Consider the following 19,834-nt stretch of genomic DNA (forward strand, 5'->3'; position numbering starts at 1 on the left):
TTATTGTGTTTATTAAATATTCATATTTGTTTAAACTCAGGGGGTAAAAGGATACTGCACCTCTGGAGAGATATGCCAAGATCAATATAAGTTTCAGGGTGGTGGTAAACACACTGAACACAGAACAAGAACAAATTATGATTTACAACAAATTTACCTACCTGTAAACCATTTCATTAGGAGCTGAGTCATCAAAGGCATAATCAAAACGAAATGTTTGGTTTTCTAGGTACCTTGTTAAATCTACTTTTTGTTTTGGTTCATGTACCATCACAACATCTTTACTAGGGATTGTGATTACATCAAGATCTTTCATTTGAGTTTCTAAAAGAATAAATAACAAAATCAACGGCCAGTAATTTTCACATCATTTGAGTTACTGAACAAAAATTATTTTAAGTAGTAAGAATTTAGATAAAAGTAGTATAACCCTGTAAATATAAATATCCCATAAATATGCCATTCAAATAGACTATTTCAACAACAAAGTTTAAAAAAAAACAACTAAGATTTCCGTAAAGCCAGGAAAGGCAAAGTGTCTTACAGCAATAACACATCAAGAGCCCTAACCACAGAAATCTGCCTAACGTTTATATACAATACAAATGATTTACATTTAACTCTTCCAAATCAATTTGATTTCTGCTACTATCAAAATAAACCGCAAACAGAAAAAAAAAATTGACCTTTGATTAGAACTCAACAAACATACCTTTTTTATTGAGTGGTCGTTTTCTTACACAAACACATATCCTGTGTTCATCAATCTAGAAATAATTTTTCTAGTTATTATTGGTGAATTATAAAACACTGAAAAGTTAATTATGCAATATTTCTAAGGTTTTAGAAATTTATACACATTAAAAACAGGATATGTAATACACTAATTTTAAGAGTCATCAGACACAATTATTTAAAAAATTCAAAGTATAATGGAAACTTGCTGATTTTGTCATTTGGTAAACCTCTAGGAAATAACTTTGCAGACATCACTACTACTCTTGATTGCAACAGGTTCACATTAAGAAGCCACCTTATTCATGTCAAGATGGGCTGTATACAACAAAAGTAAAATTTCCTATCAGACTGAACTGGAGGGAAAGTTGTTGGCAAAGATAACTAGCTATAGACAAGAAACAGGATTATCAGAAGATTATTAGGCAAAATAACTTGGACAATTTCATAATGTGCCAATTAATTAGACATAAATATTTTTTCATAAAACTTATGATCCCAATATCTGTCTTGTAATGATATTTGATATAAAGTAGAAATTTGCAAAGTATGGCCTAAAAGCCTAACCCAAGTCACTAGTGAAGTTTTACTGAAACAGCCATACCCATTCATTTATGTATTGTCTATGGCTGCTTTTCATACTACAAAGTCAGAATTGAGAAGTTGTAACACAGAAAATATGGTTCACAAAGCCAAAGATATCAGGCCCTTTTCAGAAAAAGTTCTGCAAACACTACTGTAAAGTCTGAGCTCAGATGTCACTTAAACAATGGAGGGGCAACAAGAACTAAAATACACGAGATCAGATGTTATGAACTACTATTAAATCATATATAGTACATCTGCCTAACATAAATGTATTTTGTGTACCCAATACATTCCATGTATGCTAGGTCAGATGTATTATTTTTCACAAATACAAATTATAAAAGCATTCCCTGTCTAGTAAATTCTCATTCTTTAATAGGAAAGGAATGCATAATAAGACATTTTTTAAGCACTAGAGTTTGGGTTTACAGCATTCCTCAATAATTATTACTTACTGTTAAAAGCCAAAATGACATTTATTTAAAAATAAAAAATTAATTAGCAGTAAGTTGGAATGATGGTGGGATCTACAGCACAAGCCAAGAGGAAATAAACTTGGAATTGAGATAAAAGTGTAAGTGATGGTTGCTTAGCAAAGCCCTTCTTAGGGCAGAGCTACAGTCCAGGATGTCAGAAGACCCATCTGCTTTCTGACCATCATTTATCGCAATTCCAAGTTATTTCCTCTTAGCTTGGGCTGTTGATCCCACCATCATTCCCACTTACTACTAATTAACTTTTTATTTAAACTTGAGCAAACTTCGGGATATAGTGGAGGACAGGGAAGCCAGGTGTGCTGCAGTCCATGGGGTCGCAGAGTCAGACACAATTTAGTGACCGAACAACCACCAAGGACTTGAAGGCTTTGCTGTGAAACGGGTATCTCTGTGAGAAGCATGTCTAATATAGCAATTATGGGAATTATGGGTAAATGTACGTAGTTTCTTTCTCTTTTTTTGGTTGCACTGAGTTGCTTGTGGGATCTTAGCTTACTGACCAGGGATTGAACCCAGGCCTTCAGCTTGGAGTCCTAACCATTGCATCACCAGGGAATTCTCAATGGTTTCTTGATTTTCTTCTTAAAATATGGAGAAGGAACACCCATAAAAAGAGGAAAAAGTTACAGAGCTAAATCTAAGTACAATATTAATTTAGGGGGTATCAAACATATTTTTATTCACAGCATAAAAAGTTTCAGAGCAATCATTTACAAAGAATCTTACAGGATCTGCTGTTGTTAACGGTCTATAATCCAAACTGCCTCTAAAGTCTCTGATCATACACATAATTTCATAATTTGGGTTTGTAGCATCAACATCCTGTAAGACAGAGAATTCATCATGTATTATAATTACAATAAAGTAGCATTTGTTGCATTTATACATGGTTTGAAAATTAAAATTAACGTAAGAAATTGTGTCACTAGTAATAGCCAAGCCCAAACTCAAACCAGAGATGTGATATAGTTTCAGAGTTCAAGATCAGTAACTGCCCAGAAATTACTTTTATTTTAAAAACACAATTCTGTTAATCTACATGCAATCTGTTAACTCCAAGCCAAATATTGCTTATTAAACCCACCCTTGTCTTATTTCAAATGTTATACACATATCTTAATTGTCCTAGAACACTGAGCAAGAGAAACACTACTCATCCTAAACATCAAAAAAGAACTCTAGAAAAGCTGAAATTCTTAGAAAAATGCATTTAATCAGATTCTTATTTCCAATTCCTAATTCAATGTTTCAGGAAAATAGAACTCTGGATTCACTTATATTCATTTCCTATTTTTACTGAGTCTCTAAAAAAAAAATTAGGCATGGTATAAAACAGTTCCAAATCAACAGGATATAGGATTTAAAGGAACTGGAAGCCAAGACAATTTTTAAAATCTTTAAAATTCAAATTATTGAATGCTAACAGCAATTTACTTTTTTGCTTCAAAACTGAGAAAATTCAGATTAAGATACAAATAGCAATAGCTAACAGCCTTTCCTAGCCAGGCCATGAGTATAAATTATTAAATATTTTAAGTCAGTTTTTTTCCCCATGTATTTTATTGCAGATTTGCTTTGAGTACAACTCAATTTCAAAACTGTTAATGTAACATACTTTCAATTAACGTTTTGGGGAATAACACCAACTATATCAATTGAGAAACAATTTTATAAAGAGTTCACAGATAAAAATATTATGAAGTACCCACAGGAGACACCAGGTGGCATCTGTGCTAAGTATCAGTAGATATCAGCATCATTTATTTCAAAACCCAACTGGTAATTCTCAGGTCACTTTCAGATATAAGCTGATTTATTCAGGTTGAATATTATATTGATTCCACAACACAACATCTTTATGATTAAGGGCACTTGAACATACTCCTAAATAAGGAAACAATCCTGATATTTCATTACAGGAAACGAGTTCTGAAAATTATAATAGTTACAATATAAGCACAATGGAGGAATTATTTGTACAACAGTAAAAAATGTGAAGACTTGTAGAGAGATAAAAGACCAGTCCTCCACGTAGTTTTCATTGTTGGTAAAATTTTGCTAACCATCTAAAGGAAACATGAGAAGAGGGGCATGACAGAACTACACTCTCAAGATCTAGCATAAATCAACATACAACAAATTTCCACTCTCTCATTATGATATGTTCAATTTATTAACCATGGAAAAACAATAGTAACATTTATAGTATAACCATACACTTTAACTGGTACTTTCAGAATGCATTTTTAGTCCTTTTAAAAAACCTAAAATCCTATTATTCTTGATGTTAAAATCCTATTATTCTTGATGTTATAAATCTATTAGAATTATGCAGCACAATGGCTTACTATTCAAAATGAAAAAGCCTCAGGACTAAGACCTACCAACTAAACGAGAAATTTATGTAGTAAAAAAAAAAAATCTGGTAATAACTTATTTTCTCAAGAGTTTATATTATTTCTCAATGCCAATCTAAGGAACTATATTGAAATCTTTGAAAGAGTTATTTTTTCATAACCAATCACCTTCACTGACACAGTAAAATCTGGTTGGTGCATAAACAAAATATGTTTTCGTTACAAACCTGGGCTCTTTTTTCTCTAAGTTCTTGCTGTTGCAGTCTCCTTTTTTCTCGTTTTTCTTGCAATTTCTCTACCTCTTTCACACAATTAGATTTTCTACGTGCTAGAAGAAAAAGATGAGCTGTAGAAGTATAGTTTTCTTTTTAGAGTACTGTACTTATACAGAAAAATTTTATGTATCAATGTAATTTTACCACATACACCCAAAAAAAGGTACACAGTGACAAAACATGACCATGACAAATATGTGAACTTACTTATGAGCTGCTTTAACACAACTAGGAACAGGACAAAATACGAGTAAGAGTCATGAAAAATGACTCTAACATACTGCCACATGTCATCTCTTGGTTTAGAATCAAAGATCTTTGAACTGATAAGGATAAAGGAGCATATTTCTTCTGTAACATCTGTCAAGATCATCTGGCCAGAATTTTAAGTTTGAAGCAACTGAAACATTGTTACAGTTTTATATTTATAAATTTTTTTCTTCTGAAATAAACATTAAAAAACCCAATTAACAGACTAACAACAGCAAAAATTTTCCACAATGGTAAAAATAAAACCTGCAATTAAGCTTGCAATCTGGGGACTTAAAAAGTTGACCAAGAGAAGTTACATGTATGACTTAAATGACTGAATCCTTGATACATGATTTACATACAAGGGGGTCCAAATTCCTTTTTTGCAGCTTGAACTGGAGATATATCTGAAACACTACCATTCTGTTGTGCAGAGGAAGACTGTTCAGGAAGCTGACTAGGCCGTGCACGTGCAGAACCAACCACTGAAAGGGAAACACAATTTTTAAATATATGTAATAATCAATTCTGTTCAATACACTGACAAGCTGAAAGGTATTCAAAATAACATGTACCGACTTAGGTGTTACCAATGTAATTGTAGCTATAAAACTCAATCTGAATAATTTATATAAAAACCAAAGCCAAGCTTGATTTTAAATAATCATTTTTTTTAAAAAGTGCTCAAAATACAGATTTTATATGCACTCTCATTTTGAAAAACTCAAACAATTCAGACATATAGAAAGTAACAATGTAAAAGTATTTCAACCCTCTTTGTATTTTAAATCCCACTCTGCTCCTCAAACACACAAATCTTCAACACAGACTTTCCCACTGTGGATGTCACAAAAGTGGAAAAAACAATATTGAGTTAAATATAAACATCATGTTTTACAAAGAAATGTAAATTTTCACAAGACTCAAAGAATAATGCTGAGAGTGTGGGGCTTTCCCTCTACCTTGAACATCTCCCCTAATACCCATGGCTGTCCTGCCTCATCATCTGTACATACAAGGAAACATCACTATTAGAAAGGACCATTCTGAAGAGCAGAAAAGAATTAACTGTGCTTTACATCACTCAGCTGAAAACATATGAGAGTCCCTATTCAACTTGTCTTCAGTTACCCATGATACTTTTAAAAAGTCTGTTAGCCAGAAAATTATGTAAAAATGTCAATGATAAATTTAACCTTGTTAAATCAATTGACTACTTCCCCATTCCTTTCTTTCTCATAATACTCTCTTCAAATCTGAAAAATGACTGAGTAAATAAGATGAATCAAAAGTGCACATAACATGGAGTTTCACAATTATCATATACCTTTACAAATCATTTTTTAGATATCACTGACATTATTGTCTTGGGAAATCAAGAAGATACCAATCTTAAAAATTAGCCATGTAAAGTTTAAATAAATAATACCACCAGGGGTAATGTTTACTTTTGATTTACCTTGGTAGGGCCATAGGCAAAATTAGTACATAAAATTTTACCTCTATTATCTCTTGGAGGAGGCTCATTCTTAATAGAAGCCACAGTCCGTCGATTCTATAATAGAGAAAACATTCATTTTACTTTCTCTCTTTATTCCTCATATATACATCTATCATAATCAGCTTCCTTTAATTAAACAAAAATAGATAGACATACAATAATACAAAACTAAATGGAAAAAGGAAAAAATAAATGGAGAAAAACTAAAATTATCTTATAATAAATTAGCAGTAATGCCATCAATATTCAAGTTTATTTACATATCCTGCCACTGTCCCAAAACAGGCAGGAATTAAAATGAGCCAGGTACTGTTCTAAGGGCTTCCTATGTATTAATTCACTTAATCTTCACAACAACCCTATGAGGTCACTATTATTGCTATTCTGGATTCACAGATGAGGAAACTGAAGCAAAAACAGATTAAATAATTTCATTAAAGTGTGTGTTTTTTAATCATCATGCTATCCTGCCAAAATTTCACCTTTGGATGTCAGGGGTAAGTAACAAAACAGAATTTTTAGGCAATGTACAGCTCATTGTTAAACTGAACCATCAAAATACTATGAAATACACTGTTGGTTTTCACTAAAAGGTTTCATTAGACTTGCAAGTTTTTGGTCCTATTATTTATTTACCAAGACTTTACTTTTTTCATCTAAAATAAAGATACCAAATAATGCCGTGAGTTTCAATGCTAACTGCACATCAAATCAGATGGCTACTATTAAAAGAATATTGATGCTAGGGCCATTCTTTAGATAAAATAAAACTGAATCTCTAGGAGTGGGGTTAGGAATCAGTGTATTCTGAAAAATTTCCAGGTGATTCTAATATACAGCAAAGGTTTCTAAGGACATATCAAGAAAGATAAACTATGAAGATCCTTCAAGGCTGTGAAGCCAAATATGAAAAATAGTCCATTTACAAGGGAGTAATTCTAAGGGGGATCTCTAAGCAGTGATTCTCAATATGCTGAAATTATATGAATTGAAAATGTCTTATGTTCATAAAAGCAGAGTATTGTTGCTATCAGAATTTTGCTGATATTGTTCAGTTTCTATCATATTATATGTGGGTGCCTATGAATGTCTTCCATGTAAGACAGTGAGCTCCTACAGGGCTAAAATCTTATTAATCTTTGCATAAGATAAAATCAACAATGTAGTGAAAATTTTTGAACACAGCGAATTGCAGATTTAACAACTGTCAGGGACTATCTGATTTTTTTAAAAGTTGTATTTTGATACAAAGTTTTAGCATTGAGACATTTCAATAGAGAAGAGGAATTACTTTAAAATAATTTAAAAATCACATACATTGTTAACTGTTAGGAGGGGCATAGCATGGCTTTAAAATTTATCTTAACAGATAATACAGAAATAGTTAAACTGTCATCTCATTTTAAAAAATAAATCTAAACAGCAGAATTACTATCTGAAAAGACTACTAAAATGGGAATTTATTATGAAAAAGAAACTAATCTTTTTTTAATCAAAATCATATGTATTTACTCAACAAACACTAACAAGCAAAGATTTTGACCAATGTCTTCTAATAAACTACTAGTCTTAGGAAAAATCCTAACCAGTCATGAAATTTCTAGGATCTAGAATTGTGAATTAGATAATTTTTCAATCCTTTAAAGTATGTGTGTGTATATATACATGTAGATGGCAGAAAGAATTAAGGTTTTTCTAAAAGCAAACAAATACATACTCTTCACAGTCCCATTTCAAACAAGAATACACACACACACACCCTGCTCTGAATCTGTATCACTAACCTTTACAATTTTGTTTACTTTGGCTGAGGATGTTGGAGGTGGGGGTGTCTCTGGACTGGGCTCAATTTCTTCATCTGGTACAAGGTCAGGGTTAAGTGAAAAAATGCTCTCCAGGTCAATCTGTTTTTAAAAATGCATATATTTTCAGAGTGAATTTAGACAATCTTTCATTTTCAAATAAATTTATACATAAAGGATAAATGTTAAACAATTTCAGTCTAATTAATAATATTACCTTAAAAATTAAATTACCTAGAATTACAACCAACATATATTTATTTAAAAGAATCTCTCTTAAAGTAGTACTCTGTGGTCTGATTATATGTCTAATTACATGAGATATGCAGGAGGTATCTACCTTTCTTTGAGTGCAATTTTTTAATCACTTTGAAAGTTTTTCAAAGAATGACAGCAGATACATGCACTATATTAAACTATACAGTTTTCTCTTTTGTTTCATATTCGGAATCTTGATTTTAAGACTAGAAATAAAATTTAACCTAATGAACATACCTCTTTGCCTTTTGTATCTCCATTTTCTATCCACTCAACAGTTACACTTTCGTTATCTTCATTTAAAGATGTTACCATTGCTTGATGTATTCGGCCTAAATGGGAATAAAATATACACTTTTAAAATGCTACAAATTATGGTATCCCTAAACACTGTCAAAAATAATTTTATAATTTACAAATTTAAAAGACTATGATACGAGGGATTTGCAAGATTCTTGGGATTGGGGAATGAACTTTGTCTATGGAACTATAAATGAATTTGCCACTTGTCAAGACCAAGAACTCAAGAAATTGGATTAGACTGAAAGTTTTATTTTCAGCATGTGATAAATGGTTACACGTGGCATGGAATGCCTGAAATTTTATACTGTTACAACAGTTTGAATCATTAAAGTGTCCTTACTGTGAGCCAACAATGATCCTGAAGAACACATAACAAAAATTCATGAAGCAATTTTTAATTCTATATAGATATAAAATACTTTTAACTGAAATTACACTATCATGCCCTGTACAATTGATCAAATTGTTTAGAAATTATTAGCAAAAGGAATCTGAGTCCAAAAAGTCCAGTTATTTTATATGTGGGCTCATATAAAAATTAAGTGAATACATATAATCTTGTTAACATTTCAAATATTGAAGATTTAAGTATATACTGTGAGCAATATATTGGTGCTTTTTAAAAAACTAAAATATATACTGGAATCTTTCCACAACAGCATTATGGATCAATATTAATTTTAACAACTTCATAAGCATTCTATAAAAGGAAAACATCATAATTTATTCTTTTACTAAGAAGAATTTAAACTGTTTCCAATTGTTTGCCATTAAAACATGTTGCACTGAGTGTAAGTACATAGTATGAATGTTTTCATTCTAGATTTCTAAATTTCTAGAAGCAGACTGGGTTAAGGAAACTGAAATTTTGATAGTTATTTGAAAATTGGTCTCTATATTCCCACCAACGATGGGGCCTATTCTATATCCTCATCAACACTGAGCATTATCAATTTAAAATATTTTTACCAATATGATAGGTTAGACCTTTAAGCTACTACTTTGTGAGCACACATACATCAAAGATTGGCTCATTTAAAATCTACACTGGTTCATTTAACATTACAAACATATCTATGAAGTAGAGATTTCTTTCTTTAAAATGAAGATACTGAGGCTCACAGTCACACAGCTATTAGTTGACACATATTTGAACCTCAGTCACATGCAAAAGCACTTGCTATTATCACTATGTTTCTCTACTCTAAAACTAAGCTGACAAGGAAGATGACTGTGTGGCTTAAATTCCAAATACCCCTGGAAACATTTATAAACTGTAGCACAGATCCTCAATGCTCACTGTGTACCCAGAAACTCCTAGAGTTTTTTTTTTTCTTTTTAAATAAAACAATGTTGGCCTGAGTTTTACCCCAGATAGTATTATTTCTCACCAATTCCACTGCAATCACCTTGGTATAAGTCACCAAGGCCTTAATCTTGGATTACGGCAATTGTCTCCCAACTACTCTCTCTCTTCTACTGCTTATTCTTTATAGAACAGTCTAAACATTCCTGGTAAAAACCAAGTCAGACTATTCCTTTGCTCAAGACCTTCCAGTGGCTCCCATCTCACACAGAGTAAAAGCCAAAGTGCTTCCAATGGCCTTAAATGTCCTGAAACAAAGCCCTATAGGATCTGACCCCTCCCCACCTCTGTGACCTCATTCATCCCTGACTATCGTAATTCTCCAGTTTTGCTGACTGATCTCTGTCTCACAGTTATTTTCCCTCCCCTCAAAAAGTTCTAAATGGGTCAAGGACTAAAATGTGAAGACAAAAGTAAAAGCAACTGAATAAATAGTGGTGTCATTTATTCAGATTAAGTGGACATTAGGAAAGCAAGTCTTGGGAGTGGAGGGAAATGATGAACTGGAAAATACTGAGAGGATTCAAGGGAGAAGCTTTTTAGGGAAATTAGATAACACTCACTGAAATTTGATTTGGACAGAAATTAGGTAAATAACCAGTACTAATAGTATATGTCAGTTGGGTTCTCTGGGAAGCAGATGTTGAGATAGTTATGAGAACAAAAGGTTTACTGTAAAAGACGAAAGGAGAAGGAAACAGGACTGGTCATGGAAAACTTTCAGACTGTGATGCATTACCTGCAACCTATAAAAGAAAGGGGACATAAAGCAGGATTGAGCAAAGAAAGTCTCATGAGGCAGATCTGACAGTCTTGGCCAGCCCTTCAGGGAACTCCAAAGCAAAGACTGACCATTAAAGGAGTCCCACAGAAGGCCAAAATGGAAATGCTCTAGTACTCACGCCATACCCAGTCACTAGACGGAGGTTTCCCAGGACGTAAAGGCTTCCAAACGTAAAGGCCTCAGCTCAAAAGCTAAGGAGCCTTAAAGATATTAATAGCTGAGGCTATCAGCTAAATGTACTCCCTGAACCAGAAGAAGTTCCCTTAAGAGGAGCTACCACGGCTTCCATCAAGCCCCGAATTTATCACCATCTCTCTAACACGAGCAGGAGGCTGAGACCCAGCAGCCACTCTTCCCCCACCCATCACCTTTAGCAGCCTCCAACCATAATATCCACTAGTAGGGCCAAGAAGACTATTGCTATAAAGGTCATCATAACACATGGATAACAATTTCTTCAATAGGAAAGGACTCCAAAGAAGATGTATCTGAGCACTGAACTACCATAAGAATAATATCCAGCAGGAAACAGAGAGACTGTGCTTGAGGTTGTTGAAGAGCAGTACAGATTGGGATCTCCAAGTAATTCCCAACAGAATTATCACACTAATGAGAATAGGGGAGAGCATGTGAATGCTTCAAAAGGCAAGACCAACATCATTCTTTTTTGAGGGGTACGGCGCTGGGTCTTGGCTGCTACACGGGCTTTTCTCTAGCTGTGGTAAGAGGAAGCTACTCTCTAGCTGTGGTCACTTCTTGTTGAGGTGGCTTCTCTTGTTGAAGAGCATGGGCTCTAGGCATGCAGGCTCAATAGCTGCAGCTCCTGGGCTTAGTAGCCCCTTGGCATGTGGAATCTTCCTGTTCAGTTCAGCTCAGTTGTGTCTCTTTGCAACCAAATGGACTGCAGCATGCCAGGCTTCCCTGACCATCACCAACTCCTGGAGTTTACTCAAACTCATTCATGTCCATTGAGTCGGTGATGCCATCCAACCATCTCATCCTCTGTCATCCCCTTCTCCCACCTTCAATCTTTCCCAGCATCAGGGTCATTTCTAGTGAGTCAGTTCTTTGCATCAGGTGGCCAAAGTATTGGAGTTTCAGCTTCAGCATCAGTCTTTCCAATGAATATTCAGGACATTTCCTTTAGAGTGGACTGGTTGGATCTCCTTGCAGTCCAAGGGACTCTCAAGAGTCTTCTCCAACACCACAGTTCAAAAGCATCAATTCTTCAGCACTTAGCTTCTTTATAGTCCAATTCTCACATCCATACATGACTACTGGAAAAACTAGAGCTCTGACTAGACAGACATTTGTTAGCAAAGTAATGTCTCTGCTTTTTAATAACTTTTCTTCCAAGTAGCAAGTGTCTTTTAATTGCATGGTGATTTTGGAGCCCAAGAAAAAAAATCTCTCACTGTTTCCACTGTTTCCCCATCTATCTGCCATGAAGTGATGGGACCAGATGCCATGATTTTAGTTTTCTGAATGTTGAGCTTTAAGCCAACTTTTTCACTCTCCTCTTTCACTTTCATCAAGAGGCTTTTTAGTTCCTCTTCACTTTCTGCCATAAGGGTGGTGTTATCTGCATATCTGAGGTAACTGATATTTCTCCCAGCAATCTTGATTCCAGCTTGTGCTTCATCCAGTCCAGCATTTCATATGATGCACTCTGCATTCAAGTTAAATAAGCAGGGTGACAATATACAGCCTTGACGTACTCCTTTCCCTATTTGGAACCAGTCTGTTGTTCCATGTCCACTTCTCACTGTTGCTTCTTGACCTGCATACAGATTTCTCAGGAGGAAGGTCAGATGGTCTGATATTCCCATCTCTTTCCCACAGTTTCTTGTGATCCACACAGTCAAAGGCTTTCACATAGTCAATAAAGCAGGTATTTTTCTGGAACTCTCTTGCTTTTTCAATGATCCAACAGATATTGGCAATTTGATCTCTGGTTCCCCTGCCTTTTCTAAATCCAGCTTGAAAATATGGAAATTCTCAGTTCCTGTACTGCTGAAGCCCGGCTTGGAGAATTTTGAGCATTACTTTACTAGTGTGTGAGATGACTGCAACTGGGTGGTAGCTTGAACATTCTTTGGCATTGCCTTTCTTTGGGATTGGAATGAAAACTGACCTGAAAACAGTCCTGCCGCCAACTGCTGAGTTTTCAAAATTTGCTGGCATGTTGAGTGCAGCACTTTAACAGCATTATCTTTTAAGATTTGAAAAAGCTCAGCTGGAATTCCATCACCTTCACTAGCTTTGCTTGTAGTGATACTTTCTAAGGCCCACTTGACTTCACATTCCAGGATGTCTGGCTCTAGGTGAGTGATCACTCCATTGTGATTATCTGGCTCGTGAAGATTTTTTTGTACAGTTCTTCTGTATATTCTTGCCACCTCTTCTTAATATCTTCTACTTCTGTTAGGTCCATGCTGTTTCTGTCCTTTATTGTACTCATCTGCATGAAATGTTCCTTGGTATCTCTAATTTTCTTGAAGAGATCTCTAGTCTCTCCCATTCTATTGTTTTCCTCTATTTCTTTGCATTGATCACTTAGGAAGGCTTTCTTATCCCTTTTGCTATTCTTTGGAACTCTGCATTCAAATGGGTCTATCTTTCCTTTTCTCCTTTGCCTTTAGCTTCTCTTCTTTTCTCAGCTATTTGTAAGGCCTCCTTAGACAACCATTTTGCCTTTTTGCATTTCTTTTTTTGGGGGATGGTTTTGATCATGGCCTCACAATATTACGAACCTCCATCCACAGTTCTTCAGGCACTCTATCTATCTATCGGATCTAATCCTTGACTATTTGTTACTTCCACTGTATAATTGTAAGGGATTTGATTTAGGTAATAACCAAATGGTCTAGTGGTCTTCTCGACTTTCTTCAATTTAAGTCTGAATTTTGTAATGAAGTTCATGATCTGAGCCACAGTCAGTTCCTGGTCTTGTTTTTGCTGACTGTATAGAGCTTCTCGAGTCAAAAGCAGCTGATCCACCAGTTAAGACTAAACTCTAGATATTTAGCAGGGTAGAATTAAGAAAATGTTGGTTTATCTCTACCACAGTTCTGTTTACTCATCCAACAAGAAATGAATGTGAAATTCTAGCAATAAGAAATGAATAAAAAGACTGGATCTGAATGAACCAATTAAGTCTTGAGTGTTTGCTTTTTGTCAGTGGATTAGATAACTAGATATATCTGGAGCATCTATGCAGCATGGGGGGGGGGGGCTTTATTACTATTACCAAATAATATCCTTGAAAAAAAATTTCTAAGACTGAATTCCCAAAATGCCTTTGAAGATATTTTTGTCTCTTTGATATCTCAGTTGAGATACTCAAATATTTTACTTTATTGTAGTAAAAATTTACGATTTCTTCAAAAGTTAAATGGTAATCACCTGTAAACAAAAGTGTTACATAATAAAAAGAGGGACAGATATATGAGATTTTTCAAAGGGAAAAAACCACGATTTAGTGATAAATAATGTGTAAGTATTATAGGAAAATTTGAGCCTGGATGACTGGGAAAATGATGCTACGAAGTGGTGGAACAATGATGTAATTTATCCTAAGTCTATGTTCTAAACATCATGCCCTGCTGTTAATAATAAGACAACTACAGATACTGAATCACAAGCTCACAGACAAATCAAGGTTAGAAAGACCTTTTCTAGAACCTGTGACAATCTTCCCATGTGCCCCTCCATGTGATTACCCCATTTCTCTGGTTTGAAAATATTCCTATACTCTATCCTAAATTGTCATTTGACTCTAATTCCCCATCAACTTGTAACTTTTAAGCTCACACTCACATCTACACTTTAATACATGATAGAGCAACACCTGTGCATGAGCCAGGTTAAGAATCAATACCTTTGAAACCTCACATCCCCCTACTCCACCCCCCACCCCAATGAAACTCCTTCTTTCTCCCCCTTTCCCCTCCAACTCAAGTAACCAAAACTCTGATATCTGAGATAATCATACTGTGGCTTTTCTTTATAGTTTTTTCACTTACAAACGTAACACACACAACAACCTAAAGTTGGCCTATTTTTAAACTGTACACAAATGGACATGACTTTTAAGGCTTTGTTTTGCATAACACTTTTCCCCCAAGATTCACTTATGTCACTGTTCACTCAGTTCAGTTCAGTCGCTCAGTCGCGTCTGACTCTCTGCGACCCCATGAACCGCAGCACGCCAGGCCTCCCTTTATGTCCACTCATTTTCACTATATATGAATATGCCAAAATTTTTTCTGTTGATGGACATCTGTTTTTATGGTTCTACTGTTAGGACTGGTGCTGCAGGCATTCCTACATAGGTGTACTGAGAAAAATATGCAAGTATTCTGAACATACAATGAGAAGAAATACAGAGTAAAAATATCTACAGCTTTTCCAGTTAGTGTTATGATGTTTCTTATAGTGGCTGTACCTGTAAAGATTTGTAATCCCACTACCAATTACTTCATATTCAAAATAATACTTAAAATATTTGTCAGATTTAATATATCACACTGTAGTTCTAATTTCTCTAACTTAATGAGCTTATGCCTATTTCGAGTTCATTGGGCATTCAGGCCATTCATGGGTTAAAAAAAATTTTTTTTAAACTACTTCTCTACAGAAATTCACTATATATTTCCTTGGTGATAATCTTCTGTTACATGGGTAACAAACACTTCCTCCAATGCTGTGGCCTATCTTTTCACTTTTTTTAATGTGTCTTTTGATGAACTAGAGTTTTAATTTCAATGTAGTCAAAAAAATATATATATATTTCTCAATTATGGCTTTTTATGTCAAAAAATTCTTCCTGAGACTCAGGTCATTAAGAAAGTTTCTTATATTTTCTTCTAATGTTTTATAGGACTTACATGGAATTCTTTTCAATACTCTGTAATGATCAATATGGGAAAAGAATCTGAAGAGAATATATATATAAAACAGATACACTTTGCAATAGAGCAGAAACAAATGCAACATTGTAAATCAACTACACCCTAATAAATTTTTTTTTTTAATGAAGTTTTACAAAGCCTTTTACATTCAAGGCTGTAATCCACTGTTATTTTGATTTTGGGGTATAGTAACACAATTTCCATTTTTCCCCCATGAAAAACAAATTTCTCCAGTGCTATTTCCTGAAAAGCCCTTCCTTCTACTTATCTGCAAAACTACCCATCAAATTCCAAGCATTCACACAAGTCTATTTCTTTACTCCTGGATCAAAACTACATTGTCTTATAGCTTTGCAATAAATCTTGCTATCTGGTAAAGTAAAAACTTATTTTACCAGATATTCTTATTGTTCTTTAAGTTTCTTTGGGTCTTCTTACGACTTTTGCAGATCTGTATAAATTTCAGAATCAGTTTGTCAAGTTCCAAAGATAAATAAATTAGCAATAAAAACGCCACCTGTTAAGATTCTGATTAGGATTGCACTGAATATTTTGTTTTACATCATTTATCAAGCTTAATATTGGCCAGAAGTTTTTCCTTCTCATCCCAACCTTATTCTGGAATACTTTGTATAAAACAAGAATTATTTGAAACTTGAGTGTTTGGTGGATACTGGTTAAAGTCACTTTGGTTTAGGGTTTTATTTGTGAGAAGACTCAATTTCCTTAATGTAAGATTGCTGTAGTTTTCTATTCTTGATTGTTTTGATAATTATATTTGTATGGTTCCACATTTGGGGCATACTGTCGTTCATAATTATGTTGAATGTCTGTGGCATCTAATGATAATCACTTTTTATTCCTACTTTTCTCAACTTTTTTCCTTGATAAATCATCTGAGATTTGTCAATTTTATCTTTCCCAAGAACAACACTTCTGTTTGCTGAGCCCCTTTATTATATGTTATTAAATACTTAAGTATTGTTTTTAGTCCTTATTTATTACTTTCAACTTATTTTAGGTTTTTTTTTCTTAAGTTCTTAAGGTGGATGTTTAGTTCATTCATATTTATCTTTTTTTTTCTTTATAAGCAAATAAAGCTACACATTTCTCTTCAAGAGCAGCTTTAGCAGCATCTTAAAAATTTTCATAGGTAGTATTTTTGTTATTGTTCAAACTATTTTCTAGTTTTCTTTATGATTCTTTGACTCTTAGTAATCCTATTGTGAGATACATCACCAATCAGAACAGATAAAGCCACAAATAATTGGTCTGATTTAGCCAGTGCACAGTGGCTGAGTAGTACCCTTGTATTTCTACCTTAATTAGACTGGACTGCCTCCCTTGGAGGAAAATTTCCTTTAAATCTAGCTCTGGGGAGCAAATCACCAGGAATTTTTTTTTTTTTTTTTAATCAGCATCTTTAAAGAGGAGTCACAAATCTTTGTCTTCAAACAATGAACCTGACTCTGATTCTTTTTTTTTGGTCCCCCACCATCCTTCAGAATCAAACTTTAGCTACCTACCCTTGCCTGAAATCCCACGGACAGGCTTTATGTAGTCCATGGGGTCACAAGAGCTGGAGACAACTTAGCGACTAAACCACCACCACCAGCACCACCTGCTCAGCTTCACTCATCCCTTAGTATTTCTGATCCATGGTGATACCTTGTTCTTGAGCTCAGCTATGTCTTTTTGAAGGTTTTCTCATATCTGGGGTATATGGATGCCAGTACATGAATTTTATTCTACTATTTTGACCAGAAGTGTCAACCCATCTTTAAGTCATATTTCATATTCACAGAAAATGAAAGTTAGATTTGAAACCTATTAAGTTCACACTATAATATTAAAATCAATACCATTACATAAATTAATAACTCTTACAGTTTCAAAACACTACTTTTTAAAACTTAATAATCTAGAGACAGATTTTAAAGTTTTCAGCATTACTTCAACCCACCTATAAAGATAAATTACAGTTAGAAAATGTCATCCGTTGACAGAGAAGTAAAAAAGTAGTTGCAAAGTTCTGACAAAAACAGGGAAATCCTGCAAATGTCTTTCTAATCATTTTCCCATGAAAGCACCTCTTGGTTTTTAATACCCAAACTTCAAAAAATTATTTCTCAATCTAAGATATTTTGGCCAGTGTTTATATAGGAAAAGAATTATATCTGTACATGCCAAAACTCAATTTGCATTTTAAACAAGAATGTGCAAAGAAATGTTCTGAGTTACATTCCAAATATAACTGATAGATGGTCACAATCACAATAAAAAAGCACACCAAGTATCAAAGTGATACAAAACACAAGCATGATACTCGGTGTCAGCTACTTTCTGACACGGTGTGCTTGTCCTAAATGTATTTCCACAGCCTTTTATATTTATTTAGTCCTTGTTTGGCCCGGTGCTGAATGAGGTCCCAAACATTTAAGAAAATATTGAAAGGAAATAGTAAGGACAGGGAAACAGCAATTATAATGGAAGAAAAGATTTTATTGTGTATGTAATGGATTTGGGTCGCAAAGAGTAGGACACGACTGAGCAACTGAACTGAACTGAATGGATTTGGTACCCTTATTTATTGTTTGTTAAATGTTTATATGCAGGTGGATTTATAATGTCAGTTACTTTTTTTTTTAAATGACACTGCGTGGCAAATGGAATCTTAGTTTCTGCAATCAGAGACAGAACCCGCATCCTCTGCATTGGAAGTGCAGAGACTTAACCACTGGGCCACGAGGAAGTCCTAGTTTGAGTTGATGATTAACACTACAATTTTTTCCTATTTATAATAAAGGCAAATAGATTCCCAAGCAGCATTTTCTATATAAAACATCTGACTTTCAGAAACAGATTACTGACCTCAGGAGATAAATGTATTGTTTAAAAACAGATCTTCTTGGTTTCTACTATTGAGAACTAACAGATTTTTAAATATAATTAAATCACATAAGAACTATCATAACTATAAGAAGGAAAAAACAGTCCATATTTTTAACCTAAAAAATGACAATTTCATATGGTTAAACCTAAGAGAAATGTAAATTTCACCCCAAATATAGATGTCAGAATAATTTGTAAAAATAATATTTACTAAGTCCAGTAATGTAAATATAGAAAATATTTTGAATTAGCAATTTTTATTTTAAAGTTTTATGTTTAGCTCCTTTTAAGAAATATCTTTACATCATTTTAAGCCTCAACTTTCAGCTCTCAATTTTCAAAAATCTGTTAGTAAATATGAAGACAAATACTTTTTAAAAAAAGAAAAAAATCTGCAAATGACCAGAAGAACAAACACCTGAATTCAAGCCACCTTTGACCCAGTGATGAAAAAATAACATATGAATTCTACATTTCAGGATTTTCTAATCTTTAAAATTAAGATGGTTACTTAAGGTTGCTATTAGTGTTATTTAATTTGCCATAAAACCTCATATATTTGTCAAAAACAAGTTTTACATGTTGACAACTGCCTTTTGGTCTTTGAAAACAGAATCCTATTATATGTAGTTCACAGCTGAATTCACAGCAGCTGTGAGGCTAAGAAATGCCAGCAACCAATTAGGCTGGCATAAACCTTGTCTAGCATATAAAGTATAATTTGGTTGCAAATGTAGAAGGCAAGAGCTAAAATAAAACATCCAAGAACACTAATAAAATATCATTACAAGCATGTAAATGTCTGAATATTTAAAATGCTAACAAATATACATATATTATTAAATAGTACAGTGGTAGAATGTAAGGAAAATTATGAAAAAGCAGTAATTCAAACCCATGCTTTAAAAATAAAAAAAAAAATTGCAGCTGTTTTTGACATACCTAGGATTAAAAACTCCATGCTTTTTTTTTTTCTATTTCTAATTACAGAGTTTAATTACATGAGTATACATGCAACAAGTCTTTCAAGTAAACATTACTTTTATCAGTCCATTTTGAGCTATTTATGGGAAATTTCCTTTTCCTATTTCTAAAGTAGTAAGATGCAAATAAACATTTCAAAACTGAAACATGAAAGAATAACACAACTAAATGATTAGTAAAAATAAAACTTGCACGGTGATGGTTTACAATGGCAACTGACAAACCCTTAAAAGTTAATATCTATTTTTGTTTAAAGTTTGATAAATTTAAAAATGGTAATAGAAACTATTTCTACTCTCTGCAAGCAGGGACTAAAGTATAAATATC

General features: G+C 33.7%; 1 protein-coding gene across 3 annotated transcripts in view; it reads right to left on the reverse strand.

The window, feature by feature from the left end:
* Positions 1–19,834, reverse strand: part of KIF2A (kinesin family member 2A) — a 65,956-nt gene that overhangs the window by 19,892 nt on the left and 26,230 nt on the right. For 2 of the 3 annotated variants that reach the window (XM_068990773.1, XM_068990772.1), the window contains exons 2-9: positions 8,503–8,597; positions 7,990–8,109; positions 6,205–6,259; positions 5,067–5,189; positions 4,405–4,505; positions 2,547–2,642; positions 713–767; positions 162–324 (exon numbers count right to left, since the gene is read on the reverse strand). In XM_068990773.1, coding sequence (XP_068846874.1) covers positions 162–324; positions 713–767; positions 2,547–2,642; positions 4,405–4,505; positions 5,067–5,189; positions 6,205–6,259; positions 7,990–8,109; positions 8,503–8,597 — 808 coding nt within the window. The remainder of the gene's footprint in view (positions 1–161; positions 325–712; positions 768–2,546; positions 2,643–4,404; positions 4,506–5,066; positions 5,190–6,204; positions 6,260–7,989; positions 8,110–8,502; positions 8,598–19,834) is intronic. The other variant, XM_068990774.1, reaches the window with a different exon arrangement.

This window comes from Capricornis sumatraensis, chromosome 18 (assembly GCF_032405125.1).
Source record: "Capricornis sumatraensis isolate serow.1 chromosome 18, serow.2, whole genome shotgun sequence".
Taxonomy (NCBI): Eukaryota; Metazoa; Chordata; class Mammalia; order Artiodactyla; family Bovidae; genus Capricornis; species Capricornis sumatraensis.